Below are 15389 nucleotides of genomic sequence, written 5' to 3' on the forward strand. Positions count from 1 at the left end.
TATCAAAGACAGAGCTTCGCCGGCATCATTGGAAGAGAGCCAAATGGTGCGGTCGGAAGGACTGGCATCAATGCGGGAGGCAGACTTCGTTCGAAGGTCATTGGGTGCGTACCTGGAATACCATGATTGGCGAACAAAATTTGCCCTGTTGAGCGAGAAGGGAGCTGACGGAGCTGAAATGGAATCAAATATGGCTCGGAGAATGCCAGAGCAACTGATCGGCTGAGCCTGAACAGACAGTAGAGCAGCTGAGAATCCATGCATCACAATGCCTCTATTCCTTTGCACTCGATGGCCAATATTTACAATGTGACTGTCAAGGAAAATAGTCCCCTTGCACATGCCAATTCACCGTTTGACCTTTGAAAAAGTAGCCATCACAGAAAATGCTCTCCTTTCCGCACACCCATTCACTACTGCTTGACCCTTCTCAGCGCACTCTCCATCCACAACTTTGTGTACAACTTGTGCGCGTAAAGCATCCACCCTTGCATTGGTCCGCGATTCTCCCAGTTCTCCTGCGAGCCTTGTCCCGTCGACGCTGCCGACATGGAAGCCCACTCGCCCTCGCCGACATAGAAAATACTCTTGAGACGAAACTCGGCCACGCCCTTGTCGAAATCCGCCGTGGCGCACATCTCAAACAGCCCGTCCGACGGCCGTGGCTTGTCCGGGTTATTGAGCGGGGAGTCGCCGCAGCGGATCAATATCCGGGTGGGCGTCTTGTCCAGCACGACAAAGTGGTCCGTGATCTCCGTCCCAGGCTCGTACGTCGAGGTGCCTAAGTCGTCGGCACTCCACAACTGATGCGCCGTCGTCGTGTCATTCCGGTATTTGCGCGCCAGGTACATCCTTTGGATCGTATACCCGGCGCCGCCCCAGACACCTCGACAAAACTCCTCGACCAACTTCGTGCCCCCCTGCCGACTGTCCTCCACCAGCTCCGGCCGGATCTTCTGCAGCCCGATCCTCCGCACACACTCGTCGTACGTGGCCTCGTGGTTACCCGGGTTGAATTTGCGGAACCAGACACTTTTAAACAAGGGTTCGGTGGCAGGGTTGAATTCCCCGGGGGAAGAGAAATGGCAGTGTTTGGTCCAGACGGAAAACGCGGCGATGGACGCGAATGTGCCCACGCCGACGGCCTGGAGGGATTTGGAGAGCAGGGACGGACCCATTTTTTCTCCCTCTCTCTCTTCGCTCTCTTTGAGAAGGACCCGATGGGATATTATCGATCCGGTTTTTTGTGTGTGCTTTGATAAAGAACCCGGGAAGGAAGGGATCAGGCCGAGTAAGGAGTAGAGCAGAGAAGGGGTAGCGGGGTCTGCTGCCTTCTCGATCCAAAATGCCTCAGTGTTCCCAGTCTCTAATTAATACCCTCGGTCGGGGCCTTGATTCCCGCTCGGGCTTGTGTCTCTTTTTTCGTCCCTGGTATTGACAAATTTGTGTTGGATCTGATTTGTTTCCGTTTGAGATACTGAAACAGCTCGAAGCTTGGTTACTAGTTAAGAGGCGAATCTTCCGGAACGGTTGCTGCTCAAAAGAGAGAGAGAATAATATGGACAGCGATGCAAAAGCGTTTGAAGAGACTACCAAGAAAGATAGGCTAATTGCTTGGGCGTGCTAAGTTTGTCTTCATAAATTCAGCCGGCTATTGATTGAGATGGGAGGATTGGAGAAGAGATGCTTTCGGGGAAGTCTCCGCCTTTCCAATTGCCGAGACAGCCCAGCGTCCCCGAATCTCAAAGACACCGAGAGGAGCCTCGCCAGCCTCATCCCGCTCCGCCCCCCGCTCACTAGGACCGGGAGCAGAGTCAACTCAATCTCCTCCTCTCCCCTCCAATAGATACACATAGATACACAGCACCATGTTCGGGGCTCTACTGTATTCGCCGGGTCACAAATTAGGTCATGCGGATTATAATAACGGGACATGACATGCCAGCACGGTTCGGCCATCAATGATCAGCATTCAAGTAGATGACCTCCATCAATACAGCAGCAACGGCATAGGAATTGTAGACTTTTCCACCCTCGCCAACTCCTCGCTCTGGCATTGCCCCGCATTGTCGCCCCTCAAGTGCAGGTCACAACCACCACGACTGCGACAACTGAGAGTCTCGTGGCGCAACTTCTCGCATCGTCAAGCTCATCTCTTGCGCTTCCTGCCTCCCTTGTCCTCATCTTCCAAGCCATCTCTCCTGTCGTCCTTCTTGGCCTTCTTCTCCATCTCATCCCAATCCTCTCCCTCGTCAGACAGTCCGCTCTCCGCTTCCCCTTCATCATCACTTGCACTCGCGTCGTCATCAAACTCACTCTCATCCTCACTTTCCGACTCACTCGCCGCCAATTCTGAATCGCTCATCTCAAACGCGCTTTCTTCTTCAGACTCCTCTTCATCTTCAGCGTCGGACTCCGTGGCCAGGAAATTCCAGCCGCCGTCTTTGAAGAATTGATGCGGGTCGGTCGTCACGGTTTTCATGATCGTGCCCCAGTTTAGGTTGAGAGGACCTTCAGTATATGCAATGTCCACGCTGTCCAACCACTCCTTCACTCTGTCAAGCGACTCGACTGGAATCGTGTTGATATGCGATGGTGGGCGGTGGAAGTCCTTGTAGACAAAGACAAGGTCGAAGTTCTTGAGTCCGAACTGCCGCGGTATTAGCAAAGCCTAGAACTTTCACGCCACGCATCAGACTTACCTGTATTCTCTCCAGATGAGCAACCTCAATCTCGTCCAGCGTGATGACAGTGAATGGTGGTTCCGTCAGTTGAACCAATGCATCAGTCGTCGGAGCCATCAGCACATTGCTACGATTCGGGACGCCGTTGAAAGAGAGCTCCCGGAATGGGATATCAACCGTGACATTGTACTCCCTGGCTTGGTCTGAGATCTTTTCCGCGAAACTCTTGAAAAGGCGATCGAGCTCGGCTCGGCGTCTTCGTTCTTCTTGTTCTTGCTCGAACTCCTCTTCGTCGCCGTATCGATGCTTCCGCTTTCGGTTGCCCGTCTCATCAAAAGCCATATCTGTGGCTTCACGGTAGAACTGGACATCTCTCGTCTTGCGTTTGCCGATGATGATAGGGTTTTTAAGATGGACGTGGATAAGCACGATTAGTTCGCCCACGCAAGGTTGGAAGAACAAGTGCTTGACATTGGAAAAGACCACATCAACATGCTCTTGACGAAGGGGCGATTGGTACCGAAGACCATTCTGGTGGATTTCGATCTCACCAGGAACTCGCTTACCATCCTGCGCGGGTCGAAGGTAGACATCTGTAAGCTTGATGGGGCGGCGGTTGCGGATTTCGATCAGCTTGTCCTGCTCCACAACATCCTCCATCTCCTTCTTCTCTTGTTCTCGACGGACAGCCGACCTCCGGAGTTCGGTGATTTGTGCCGAAATCTCCGAGAGGCGGTCTTGGTCCTTGGATCGTATGGTCAGGGATCTGACAAAGTGTGCTTGAGGATCCTCGAAAGGTTGGTCATCTTTACGCCCAACACCTTGACCTGGAGACAAGAAATTGAACCGCAGATGCGTGTACTCGCCTTCGTCGGATTTGCTGACGTTTTTGATCGTGTTGATGTGGAAGGGCACCGGTCGACCCATGACTGGAATAATGACAGTCGACGCCTTGAGATCCACGCAGACAATCAAGTCCTTGGCACGTGGAGGAAGTTGGCCTTCCCGCTTATACGACTCGAACTTCTTGAACTTCTTCTCGCTCTCGCCATTCATATCGCCAGTCGCCTCGGCATACTTCTCAAGACCTTCGCGTTGTTTCTTGGCCGCCAATTCTTTCTGATGCTCCCTTCGTCGTGCCTCTTCCTCTTCTTTCGCGTTATCCTGCCGGTTAGCTCCTCGGAGGCGAGTCGCTTTGATATTTGATGTAACAATAGCACTGGCGCCAGGCTTCTTCGCCTTCTCCTGCTTTGGCTTTGTCTCTTCTTCGTCATCCTTAAAGTAGAACTCGATCGAATCCAGGTCGGTGAGCGCCTCTTTCGTGAAAACCACCGGTTCTCCTCTAGTCACGCGCACAGTATCCGTGAGAACGAGAGTGTAGTTGGCACTCCTCTTGTCCTGAGGCTTGTCGTTCGTGAGATCCGAGAGGCTGGTGGTGACGCTGAACGTCATCCCGTCTTTGAGGGGCTTGGTGTTTTTGCCGTTCAAGACAAATTTTGAATCCCTCACTTCAATACCAATGGCAGACCCTACATCTTTACCAAAGTTCTTCTCGAGCTCGGGCCTGTGAGCCTTGACGACGCCCAGAGCCTTGTTGTAGACGTCTTTAGGTAGTGCCCCTTCTTTGATTTCTTTCAAAGCGGCATCATGCGCCGCAAGCAAAAGCTTGTAGTTTGACGTCTGCGACTTGCTTGGGTCGATCAAGTAAGTCCGTGCCAGCATTGAACAGTAGGTCTTGTATCGGAACCCTACTCCGGCAATAATGCAACCGGAGTGAAGGTTGTCATTTGTCGGTTGGGCGTTCAGTCGAAGATCATATTGCCCGCCACTCTGGACGATGGGGCCGTACGCCCAATCCAGCTGCTGGTTATCGAAATCGCTGGGCAACTTGGAGATCTTGTTGAAGAACTTGTTGTCGTCGATCTTTTTTGACATGTTGTCACAAAGCTGACGATGGGTGACCTTTTTCTCTTCATCAAGCACAGACGACATGGCATCAACCCAGTAGTCCGAGATCATGCCACTGGCTGCGCGAGCCGCGGTTCGCATATTTCTCAGCTCGTTCTCGTCTTTGACCGCAAACGCCGTGGAGAATGCGCCTGAAACGTCCACTTCCTCGATTTCCTTGGAGAGTTCCCCATACATTTTGACCCATTCATCGACGAAAGGTCCGTGCGCCTCAGCCTTTGGGATAGTGCCGACCTTTTTCCCGGCATTCTTGATGATATCAATGCATTTCTCAAAGGCTTGGGTTCGGGTTTCGGGTTGTTTCATATGAACGGTAAGGATCTCGACGGGGATCTTGCCATCCTTGAGATTTTGGAGGTGCTTAGCTGTAAAAGGGAGTCAGACACTTGGGAGAAGGATATTGCCACCACGGGTGTCAAACCTACCCTTCTTCTCTGTTGTCACAACATACAAGACAGCCGTGGTGAAGATCAACAGAGTCGCCGGAAACTCATAGCCCAGGAGCCAAAACTGTCACGCAGCACAAAATCGTCAGTTTCTCGACTTTCATAGCCACCAAACGAGGCAACGCAGAGCGCGTATATCGGGCGGCAGAGTGACTCACATGAACTGCATTGTTCTTAACATATACAGTGTCCTCGGCGGCCTTGCCTGTCAAGACGACGATGCTATCTGCGCCGCCAAAAACTTCGTTTCCCGATCTTTTGTCCGCTTTCCAGGCATTGTAAAGAGTTTGGAGGCGCTCGAAGAAGGTGTCGGGGTTGATGACAATGTCGCTCATCTTGTGGCTGCCTGCCTCAGCGGAGGCGAAGAAGGTATTGTGAAAGGGCGTGTCAATCGGAGGTGATGTAATTCGATCGCGATTTATCAGGATGAGGACGAGACCCAGAAAAGAGTCTGATTAGAACGACGTCGCGACAGGAGGAAGATGAGCAAAGAATGAATACACAGAATTGAATGTAAGACCAAATGTTGTGGTCCTACCTCGCCGAGTCAAAAAGTCCCCAAGGTCAAGGCAGGGCAAGTTCCAAGATCAAGGGCGGAGGGCGATATTTCTCCAAATGCCGCGCTAAACTTGCCCGACTCGCGCGCCGCAACGCGAAGCAGATTCTTCCCAAGCGCGTCACCCTGATGATTCAAAAGTTCAGAACCATCTTAAACTCGGCTCACGAATGATTATCCCAGAATTTGACTAAATCATCAGAGACTCTAGTTCGTATAACGCTGTGGTGCTCTGACTCGAATATACTGCGTACACTCACTTTGGAATTGCCGCGGGGTCTCTATTGATAATCAAGTGGCGCTTGCTGCCTGATAAACCTCAAGGTCCAGTCGAGAAGGATGCCATGTCAAAAGCCGGACTGTTGTGTTGAATACAGTAATACCGCTTTGGAGCTTCAGTCTACTTCACTCTTGTGGCAAGCCGATTTGAGTTATGGAGAGCATTGGTGGTTAAACATCTGGCGGAAAGAGAATTCTGTCCGTTTAGAGACAAGGGGAGAATATCTACAACGACACCAGCCTTCCACAAGGAGACCGCTGATACTGACCTCGCCCCCGATTGACGACCCTCCCATCCATCTATCATCTATAAGCCTCGTCCAACCAGAACGCCGAAGCTGAATGCACCAAGCGGCAGAAACCCTCGTAGCTTTCCTCATACAAGAAGGATATCATACTTCCCTTTGCTGGATATCCTGACTTCATCACCTAAGCCCTCCTGTCCATACTTCCTCCTTACCAATTCGAAGATGATCAGTCCTGCACTTGTACTCGGAACCTGCCGAATAGTGAACCACCAGAAGCCTCTGTACAGCCATCGCCTCATCCCCCCTTCAGCCACTGCTTGCAGGCGAGCTTGTTTCCAAGTCGCTTGGTAGGCGTGATAGTATGCCCTCAACATTCGGCCACGTCTCGCCAGTGGCACATTGTCAGCGTTGAGTTTGATGGCCTTTTTGTCCAGTTCTTCTAGGCGCCCGTAGTGAAGAGTCTGGAGTGTCGACAGAGGATAGAGGAGGACCTGCTGGGTGACAGAAGCGGTAATGCCGGCGAGCATGAGAAAGGCCGGTTCAAGGGCGTAATGTGGCCTGACCACTAACGCGTCGGGCTCTCTTTTCGCCACTGATCGCTCGTCCGTTGCAGTCTGTATGAGCTTTCTCTCCTTCGTCCCAAGTTCTTCTCCTTCCCAACCTTCTGCAAGCCTGTGTCCGTAGTACCACTGCACATAGCCATGATAACCCTGCGCCTTCACCCACTCAAAGGTACAAAAGAATATGCCACTCCCGAAGCTATCCTTCAAAAAGCTCAGTCCCCACCCCGCAAATATTCCTCTCAGTCCAATCTCTCTTAACTTTCCCTTGCCATATTCCCACATAGTCTTATCTTCATACTTTGGCCCTCGTCGTTCGAATCGGACTTGAAGGGCATCCAAGGGAGCTGCCAGAACGCTTTGGATAGATCCTGCTGCGAAACCAGCAAGAAAGGTGCTCTGCGGTGGTGGAGGAGGATATACTGTTTTCCTGGCGTGCGCCGAAGGCTCATGCAGGAGGCCCAATATCTGCAGGTAACTCGTATACAGCGCTGCTCCGACGGCCACGTTCGCAAACAATGGCAGCGCCAATTGCTCTGGCACGAAGCGCCAACCGTAGTGTTTGATCGCCGTCGCCAGCAGGCCTGGTGTGGTGGACCTCCATGACCACCGCCCACTTTGTATATCCGGATTGAGGCTTTTGGCGTACGCGAGGTAATCCACTCTGGTTCGAAAGAAAGCTTTCACCGGCGCACGGAAGTAGAATGCCACAGCCTGCGCGGTGAAGGCTCGAACCCCGGCGGCGGAGGCGCCGGTTGCTGCATTGCTTTTTGTGTCTTTGTACACGGGAGGGGAATCCGACGGGATCACAGGCAGCACGCCTTCGAAATCGGTAGGGTCGTCATCGAGGGGATTCATACTTCTGCGTCTCGCTCAAAAGTAGCTTGGCCATTATTGGCAGCGATGCATTGACTTCAGTCAGTGCGGAAGGTCCACGGCGTGAGAAGCACGAGAATGATGTAGTGGCTTGGATCTGGTGGGAGGAGAATACCTACCTAGGTAGGCGCAGATACCGAAGCTTAGGAGCAAGGCTGGCAAGGATAATGGGCGGGACATACCCGCACAAGGCTGAGTACTAGTACCTGCTCGCTGGTACTTCGACGTCATTCCTCGTACAAAATACCTACCTGGTAGGTACCTAGGTACCTTAGGTAGCTAGTATCTGGCGAAGCAGAAATCCGGGGGTCTTTGGACTATTTCCTACCACCCTTGTGCGGACACAGAATAAAATTGCGCACGTATACCGCGGTATTCGATCTGGTCAAGTTCAAATCAGCTCTTTTCATTGCTCATGTGGTATCTTATAATATTTCAAAACAGCAGCACATGCCGACCGCCAACTATCCGATTGTATGATTAAACCCCCGCCCAAGAATAGCTGAAATCATGTCCGGTCGTCATGTCCTGTTGGCTGCAAGACTTGGTTCACAGCCATTATCAAAGATCGATCCTCGTCTTCCAATCAACCTTTCCCTTCTCCGCCCATTCCTGAAGAAAAGACACACCGAATCTCGCTGCTTCAAAAGCGGTAGTGTTTGCATCCATTGGCAGGTAAAAGTCCTGCGGAATCCTCGATGGCGTGAGCTTCTCTAGTAATCTTGCACTCGAATCCTTCGCCCGCTTCGACCAAGTAATGGGATACTCGCGTTTCAAGAGATCGGGCGAAAGTTGCCGAGACCCATCCAGCCATGCTGTCTGCAGTTCACGGGCGTTCTGAATCAACTCGTCCTTGAACTCAACGTATCTTTTCTTGTACTTTTCCCCATCTTCGTTCGTCTTGGTGTTGCCATCACTACCAGGCGTTGGTGCGGAGTTGCAATAATCATCAGGCAGAGGATCCCGCGCCAACCTGTCCATGTCATACTTATGTACAAGCTGCCGACAGACTGCGCCAAGTTGGACGACCAGACCGTGGAGATGTGGAAACTTCCTCGATTGACGGAACACAAAGATATGGTACAGAATGATTGATCTCCAGCCTGGATCGATGCTTGGACGGGCGTGGGATTGCGCGGACATGTTGATCATGAAGCACAATAGTGCTTCAATCAGTTTCAGCACCGCTTTCGCGGATTGAGAGGGCTTCGCGTCACTGTCAGGGGCGGGTAACAGAGCCGATCCTTCATGCTTGAGAGTACGACCCAAAGTAAAGAACTTGGAGTTTATACTGGACCATTGTTGCCGCTCCTCTTCGCGAGAAGATGTAGAGCTCGTTGGGGGTTGAGGGGACGGCTTCGGCGCCGCTTGTGGCGTTGACACCCTCGCTTTGTCCCCGGTAGGAGTTGGGGCGTCAACACCGTCGGACGACTCCACGCGTCTCATCAGAGTAGATTTGAATTCCTTTTTAGGGGTGGAAAATGTTGACTTTGATTGAGACGACACGGCTGTCTTGCCAGCTGGGGGAATTGGGGTGACAGGGCGATTCTCGTGGTCGCCCGGCTTGACCTTCTTGAGAGACGGTCCAGGACTGCTGTCTTCAGCCTTCCTCTTCTTTTCCAGCTTGATGTCATCGACGGCAGGTGGTCTCGGCTTGGACTCAGCAGTTGGCTGACTCTCCAGGGGCTCCTTCTTGGATGTCTCCTTCCTTGCATGTGCATCGGAGTTGTACTGGGAATCTGGCGCCTCTTGCTTCAGAAGATCTTGCTTCAGAAGATCTTTCTTCGGCCGCGGCGCGAACTTGAGGAGCGCTTCGACCCTCTTCCTATTCTTTTTCCCGTACTTCAGAATAATTGTATGCCTTTGTCGCGGGCCAGGACTGGCTCGCACTCCATTATGAAGGGGTGTACCGCTTCTGATGCCATTCTTTGCCAGAATCTTCGCCCCGAGACCCACTTTGGCCGCGTTGGGAGTTCCTGGGGCGCTGCTCCGGGCCGAGTGCTGGCTGTCTGAGCGTACTTTGCTCCCACCTGGGGCTAGCCCACCTCGATCGCCTGGTGGTTCATTGTCTAGGTCGGCGCCAGCAAGAATCAAGCGTACGGGATCTGATCGCTTGGGCAGACCGCTGGCAGGGCTTCCAATTGAGGTCGTATTCGGGGGGGTAGACAAAGCCTTCGCAAGTGACGGAGGCAGGACCGGAGATAGTAGCTGTGGCAGGCTGTTCTCCTTCTCGGGCGACGGTAGAGTTGGAGAGAGTAACCGGGGCATTTTCATGGTGGAAGACTGTGATTCAACTTTCGAGGTCTTTGCGCCAGGTTTGGGATCTTCAACCGCTGGAGAAAGCTTTCGTCGCTTAGCAGGATTCGGTGAGTCGGTCTGCTGCATTTTGGGAGGTATTTTGGGGGAATTATGGCCGTCCATTCGTGAAACTTTCAGCGGATGGTCTTTGGCTCCGTTAGTCTCCGGGACAATCGGCTGTTTCTCCTGCTTCTTCTCCAGCAAAGGTTGCGTAGCGTGTTTTTCCTTTTCAACGCTCAAGGGTGGGTTGGCTGAGGTCTCAATTTTCTTTGGAGGTTGGGATTCCGTTGCAGCTTGAGATGGACTTCTGGCCTTGGTCTTGTAGTCCTTCAGGCTAATTTTCTTGCGATTGCCTGCGTCTGCTGGAGTATGTCGACCGGTCGCTGGAAGAGCCTTTGGGGAGAGTTCTTCCTCAACAATGGGATTCCCGTGGTCGTCTGCCCACCCGCCCTCGACTCTCAACAAAGACTCGTGCTCACCCGAATGCGGAAGGAAGCTGAGGTATTGCAGCTGCTCTTCTTTGCGGTCAAACGGAGTGCCCTCATACCATGTATTAACAAAGCGCGAGCTGTGGCGGTAGGGAACGTCGGAGGGAACGGAAAGCAGGTAGGGTTGTGGAGGGAGAATGGTGTCGCTAAGGTGCTTGAAGCGCTCATCCAAGTGAGCAACGATATGCGAAGGGAGTTGCTTGCCTCTAGGCAAGTCTGTATATTCCGGTGGTCTCTTGGTCATGCCTTGGGACATTTTGTCGCAAAAGGCAGGGAGGAACGGGTTATCTTTCCATCACAGTTGGTGATGAGTTCGTCAGGGTGACCAGCTCTGAGAACGAAAAGCTGGACACAGCGACGGCTCATGAGACGGTACCATCACATATCCGCAATCGAAGGAGGGTCAGATCTCTCAGTTTGTATCGCGGGCACGGATCCTTTTTGCGGTGATTAACTTTATAGTATGGGTTCGGAGGGGATCTGACCGACCTGGTGGAGGACGCGAATGCGGGCAACGAGGGCTGATTTGGCGCAGTCTGGGTTTAATGTGCGCGACTTGTACTCTGAGCGGCCGGAGACTCGACGGTTTTGCGACGGAGAATTGTTCAGGACGTAATCGACCAAGAGAGCTGGCGGAACAAAAAGTAGGAAGAGAAGGCTGATGGATGGGCGCAGTTGACCAATTCGATTTACGCAAGCGCAGGTCGGGCGAATGCGAACCAGTGAATAATCACTGAATCAGGAAGGGGAGGATAATAGAGGGGCACAACAATAATCCAGTGCTGGAATGTCTTTGCCAAAGGTGCAGGAAGGGCCTCTCCCAGGGCCAAATTCTGCGGCAACGTGGTTCTGTACACTCGTATGCTGTGGTGGGAGGTTCCTCGAGAAAGCAGTGGTAGTTGGATCAGTAGTAGTACGAGTAGGTGGAAGTGGTCAATGGGGGGAATGATTGACGCCAAGGGGCCGTAAGGCATCATGGACGGGGCGAGGCGAAGTTGAGGAGCGAGGACCTGGGCCTCGCAGGCTCTGGGCCGCTGGGTCACCTGGGCGCGGCGCCCCCGGCCACACAGGTTTAGTGGGCGTCAGTGGAAAAGGTGCCCAAGGTTCCCTCTTGCTGACTCGCGCCCGTCGCGCTCTCGCCGCTCGGGGCATCCCGCGCTACCCTCTGATCCTTCCGCCTCTCTCCTCGCCTCATCCCACGCGACCCAGTCTGTGCCATTGACCGCAGCCTCAATCAAGTTCCCCCTTGTCATGGAGAACCCACATCGAGCCACCTAATACACCCGAGTTCAGTGCGCCTCATCTTAGTCATCCACCACCATCCCGAGTTGACCTCGCCTTCTCACTAGCACAGTGGTAACAGCGTCCGCCAGCGGTCAGTCGAGAAAAGCATTATACAGCATCCATTCCAGTGCAATCCAATGTACATAATCAGTACATGTCCAGTGCAACTCGATATGAATTTTTCCGGCTTCAGTGTAGAGTCCCAGGCTCCAAAGGACGGCTTTTGACACCTTTGATGCAGTGACGTAACCCCCATATTGTTCAACCGCGACAGCGGTGCCGCGCTGCAGCTCTATATCTATACACCTAGTAAGTCAACACAATATGACACTCAAAATCCAGCGTTGGCGGCATTAGTCCTCGTCTTGACCGATCTTCCCATACTGACCGCGGGAACTGCTGTCTTGGCGTGTCCTAGACACCATTCGACCAATCCAACCCCCGAAACCTTCTTGGTTACTCTGCCGTCTACCACGCGGGTTTCCATTTTCGTCTAGTTGGACATCGGGAGGATCTATATCAAGACCAGGAATTGCGGCGTCTGCGGAGAAGACACCTGGCTGGGGAGCACCTTGTCTGATGTCGATAGAGGATGGCGATCCCACGCCCATGAGAGATCCTCGTTCCGCCTGAGTGGAGGGAGTTGGCATCGCCGTTGTGGCATCCCCAAAGAGCGCGTTCATGTCTTCGAGACGAACATTGGCCGTTTCGGGATATACAAAATAAACTGCGGTCGTGATTAGTGCTTGCATGATATCAACGAGACCAGACCAACTTACCTAGAACGAAACTGACTGCGCAGAAGAAGGCGTGTACAAGATATAATCTCCACTTGATGGTTTTCTGAAGTATCGGTGTAAGTTCCCCAACCAAAAAGTTGAACGCCCAGTTGCTGGCCGTACTCAAGCTGGCACCTTTCGCCCGAATGCTGAGCGGCAGAATTTCAGGAGGGTACAGCCACGGTATGGGGCCCCAGCTGGCTCCAAATGCCGCATTGTAAATCATGACAAAAATCACCACCAGCGTTGGGGTCCACCGTACGTCGATGAAGATAAAGTAGGAGATGAGCGACAAGGAAATGATCATAGCCACAGCCCCAGACAAGAGAATTGGCCGCCGTCCCCATCGATCAACCAGATACCACGGCGGAATCGTCGATCCCAGGTAAGTGAATGCATTGATGCCAGTCATCAGGATTGCGTCTCGTCCCACCCAGCCTGCCGATTCGAAGACCAGGGGTGCGTAGTACGAGATGACATTGATACCGTTTAGTTGTGCGAATGCCTGAGCCGACATGGCAATAAAGACGCGCTTATAGTATCGTTTGAACATGTCCGAGTACGAACGCTCTCCTTCTTGACGTTGCAAGAGGACGTTCATTTTGATCTCGCGATATTCTTGTCGGGCCTTGGGGTTGTGAATATCACCTTTGCCATAGAGATTGGCGATGACAATAATCCCCTCCTCGTCATGGTCGTTGTCTAGGAGCCACCTGAAATGAAAAGGGGGTTAGCCTGACCCATGATAATTCTTGTCCGGAATCTCGTACCGAGGGGATTCGCAGATAATCAAGCTGCCAAATCCGAGAAGTGCACCCATAGCGCATTGCATCAATAGGGGCACTCTCCATGAGAGGTCGCTCTGGATAAAGCTGCAAAAGTAGTCGACCCAAACACTTGCAGCGTAACCCGTAATGTTACCTGTGAACTCTATACAGGCCAGCTTGCCTCTATTGTGTGGAGGACTGATCTCGGATTGATAAACAGGTACAATGGTGGATAGCGCACCGACTCCAAAACCCGCGATCAATCTCCCTACCATCATCATGGGCATACCATTGGCGAAAGTTTGGAGCATCCCACCAACGAAGAAAACCATTGATCCGTAAAGAATAGTCTTACGGCGTCCAATGATGTCGCCAATGCGTCCAACGCATAGTGATGCTATAAGTGCGCCAACCTCGAGGATGGCCACCATGGTACCAACTTCAGCTGGGCCGGGCTGATTGAATGCGTCTCTGAAAAAAGGACCACTTGTCTCCGTCAGCAATTGTGGTTGGGAAGATGCGACCGAACGTACGTAATAATACCAGACATAACGCCTTGGTCGTAGCCAAAAAGAAATACACCCAGTGATACGAAAACACTTGTGAAGTACCTGCATTGCAACTGTTAGCCACCCGTAGACGCTCCTTCGAGATTCGTTCCGCATACAATAACGGCTTCCCCACGAGGCCCTTTGCTCGGGCAGTCTCGGTATCATTGGGAGCCATGATGAGTGCTAATATTCTTTCTGTCTTGGTGATCTGCCTCGGTGGAGGCTCCGGAATGAAGATAGCCTCTTTATCTATACCGAGAGGGGGATGATCCCGCTCAAGGTGATCTTGTTCTCGAAATCCAACTCTCTTCTTCCGTCCTCCACCGTGACCACGACCGGAGTCTCTGAGCCTATGACCTTCCCGGGTCAGAGGACCTAGCTCAATCCGATAGGGGTCCTCGGCGTTGGTGAGCTGCTCTGCGAGATCTCCAGTGTCGCTCCAGAGGGAGAAGTCGTCAGAGTCAGACCCCGAGTACGATGGTCGCCGATTGCTTTCGTCTTTTTCGTTCCCTATTGAAGTCCGCAATGTGGGCAAGGGGTCTTCCAGATCTGCTCTCGAGCGAGACGAATGCGATCGGTGGTGGAGGAAAGATTCGGTAGACGGGCGAGGAGAAGGAATGGTGTCGACGTGCAAAGGGCAGTCTGAACGACCGGCCCTGACCTTTCAAAGGAGGATATAGGTGGACCTCGACAGACCTCGTGTCCAACTGAGGAAGACTTCGAGGTTTTTCGGTAGGTGGGTCGGGGACGCAGTCAAGGTAGAGGGTGTGAATCGAGACGTCGGGCTCAACAATCAGACGGCAAGCGGAGAGGCTCGGTCACTGGTCAAGCGATGGCAATGTGGGCGATGGCATTGGACTGGAGAACCGATCACGAGAAAAGCGGAGCAGGAAAGCTTCCCATGTGAGGATAGCGAGAGGGGATGACCCAAATGGACTTTGTCAAATGATGCAGTAATAGCTTTGGGAAAAGATAGCGAAGGAAAAGCTCAATGTGGCCGCTTGCAAATTGGAGTAAGTTGTGTTAGTGAGAAGGTGGATGATGGGATGTCAGAATTGATCGGGCAAAGTTGCTGGTAGCCCAGTATTGGACCAAGACCAACAAGCGAAGTATTACCTGGGCGTGCGAGAGTTCCTGTCCCCAGTGAGTACCATCTCCAGGTAGGAGTAAAGTGATAGGGGGGAGGCTGATTTTCTGGGGAAGATACAAGCCCCAAGGCAGTCAGATAGGCATCGGCTCAGGGGTGCCACCATCTGGAAAAGCCACCCAAGCCGCCTACGATTTGATCATACGGGACCTCCGGTGACCCGGAACAACGTCAGTGCCGCCAAGCCGCCGCGGCAGCAGATTTTTCAAAGTCCCTCGCAACCACACATCAGCATCAGGCATAATAACAAGTCGGATGAGGCCTTATGACTAGACCCTGGACATCGATCCAAGGTTACGCAAAGAGCAATCTCGTGATTGATCTACCATTTGCTATCGGCTGGCGTCGGATGACCGTCTAATTCTTCGTATCGACCAGTCTACCAACACCACACTTCACTTTCCCGCTATTGTGTGGGATCATTTTATCCTCTCACACTCGCCAGGCTTCGATTATGG

General features: G+C 52.6%; 5 protein-coding genes across 5 annotated transcripts; all 5 read right to left on the reverse strand.

Moving 5' to 3' along the window:
* Positions 1-413: 413 nt before the first annotated feature.
* On the reverse strand, positions 414-1178 carry Z520_10160 (uncharacterized protein; the record flags this gene model as incomplete). Its single annotated transcript, XM_016780654.1, has 1 exon — positions 414-1178. One exon carries the CDS (start codon positions 1176-1178, stop codon positions 414-416), a length of 765 nt encoding a protein of 254 aa, XP_016628257.1.
* A 971-nt stretch (positions 1179-2149) lies between these two features.
* On the reverse strand, positions 2150-5433 carry Z520_10161 (uncharacterized protein; the record flags this gene model as incomplete). The annotated part of the gene is made up of 4 exons (XM_016780655.1): positions 2150-2650; positions 2703-5017; positions 5078-5162; positions 5257-5433. The coding sequence occupies 4 exons, from the start codon at positions 5431-5433 to the stop codon at positions 2150-2152; spliced, it is 3078 nt and encodes a 1025-aa protein (XP_016628258.1).
* Positions 5434-6309: 876 nt separating this feature from the next.
* Positions 6310-7599, reverse strand: Z520_10162 (uncharacterized protein; the record flags this gene model as incomplete). The annotated part of the gene is made up of 1 exon (XM_016780656.1): positions 6310-7599. One exon carries the CDS (start codon positions 7597-7599, stop codon positions 6310-6312), a length of 1290 nt encoding a protein of 429 aa, XP_016628259.1.
* A 579-nt stretch (positions 7600-8178) lies between these two features.
* On the reverse strand, positions 8179-10659 carry Z520_10163 (uncharacterized protein; the record flags this gene model as incomplete). Its single annotated transcript, XM_016780657.1, has 1 exon — positions 8179-10659. The coding sequence occupies one exon, from the start codon at positions 10657-10659 to the stop codon at positions 8179-8181; it is 2481 nt and encodes an 826-aa protein (XP_016628260.1).
* A 1381-nt stretch (positions 10660-12040) lies between these two features.
* Positions 12041-15354, reverse strand: Z520_10164 (uncharacterized protein; the record flags this gene model as incomplete). The annotated part of the gene is made up of 6 exons (XM_016780658.1): positions 12041-12414; positions 12467-13179; positions 13237-13719; positions 13767-13844; positions 13901-14333; positions 15315-15354. The coding sequence occupies 6 exons, from the start codon at positions 15352-15354 to the stop codon at positions 12041-12043; spliced, it is 2121 nt and encodes a 706-aa protein (XP_016628261.1).
* Positions 15355-15389: the final 35 nt, after the last annotated feature.

Source organism: Fonsecaea multimorphosa (genome assembly GCF_000836435.1).
Source record: "Fonsecaea multimorphosa CBS 102226 unplaced genomic scaffold supercont1.28, whole genome shotgun sequence".
Classification (NCBI taxonomy): domain Eukaryota; kingdom Fungi; phylum Ascomycota; class Eurotiomycetes; order Chaetothyriales; family Herpotrichiellaceae; genus Fonsecaea; species Fonsecaea multimorphosa.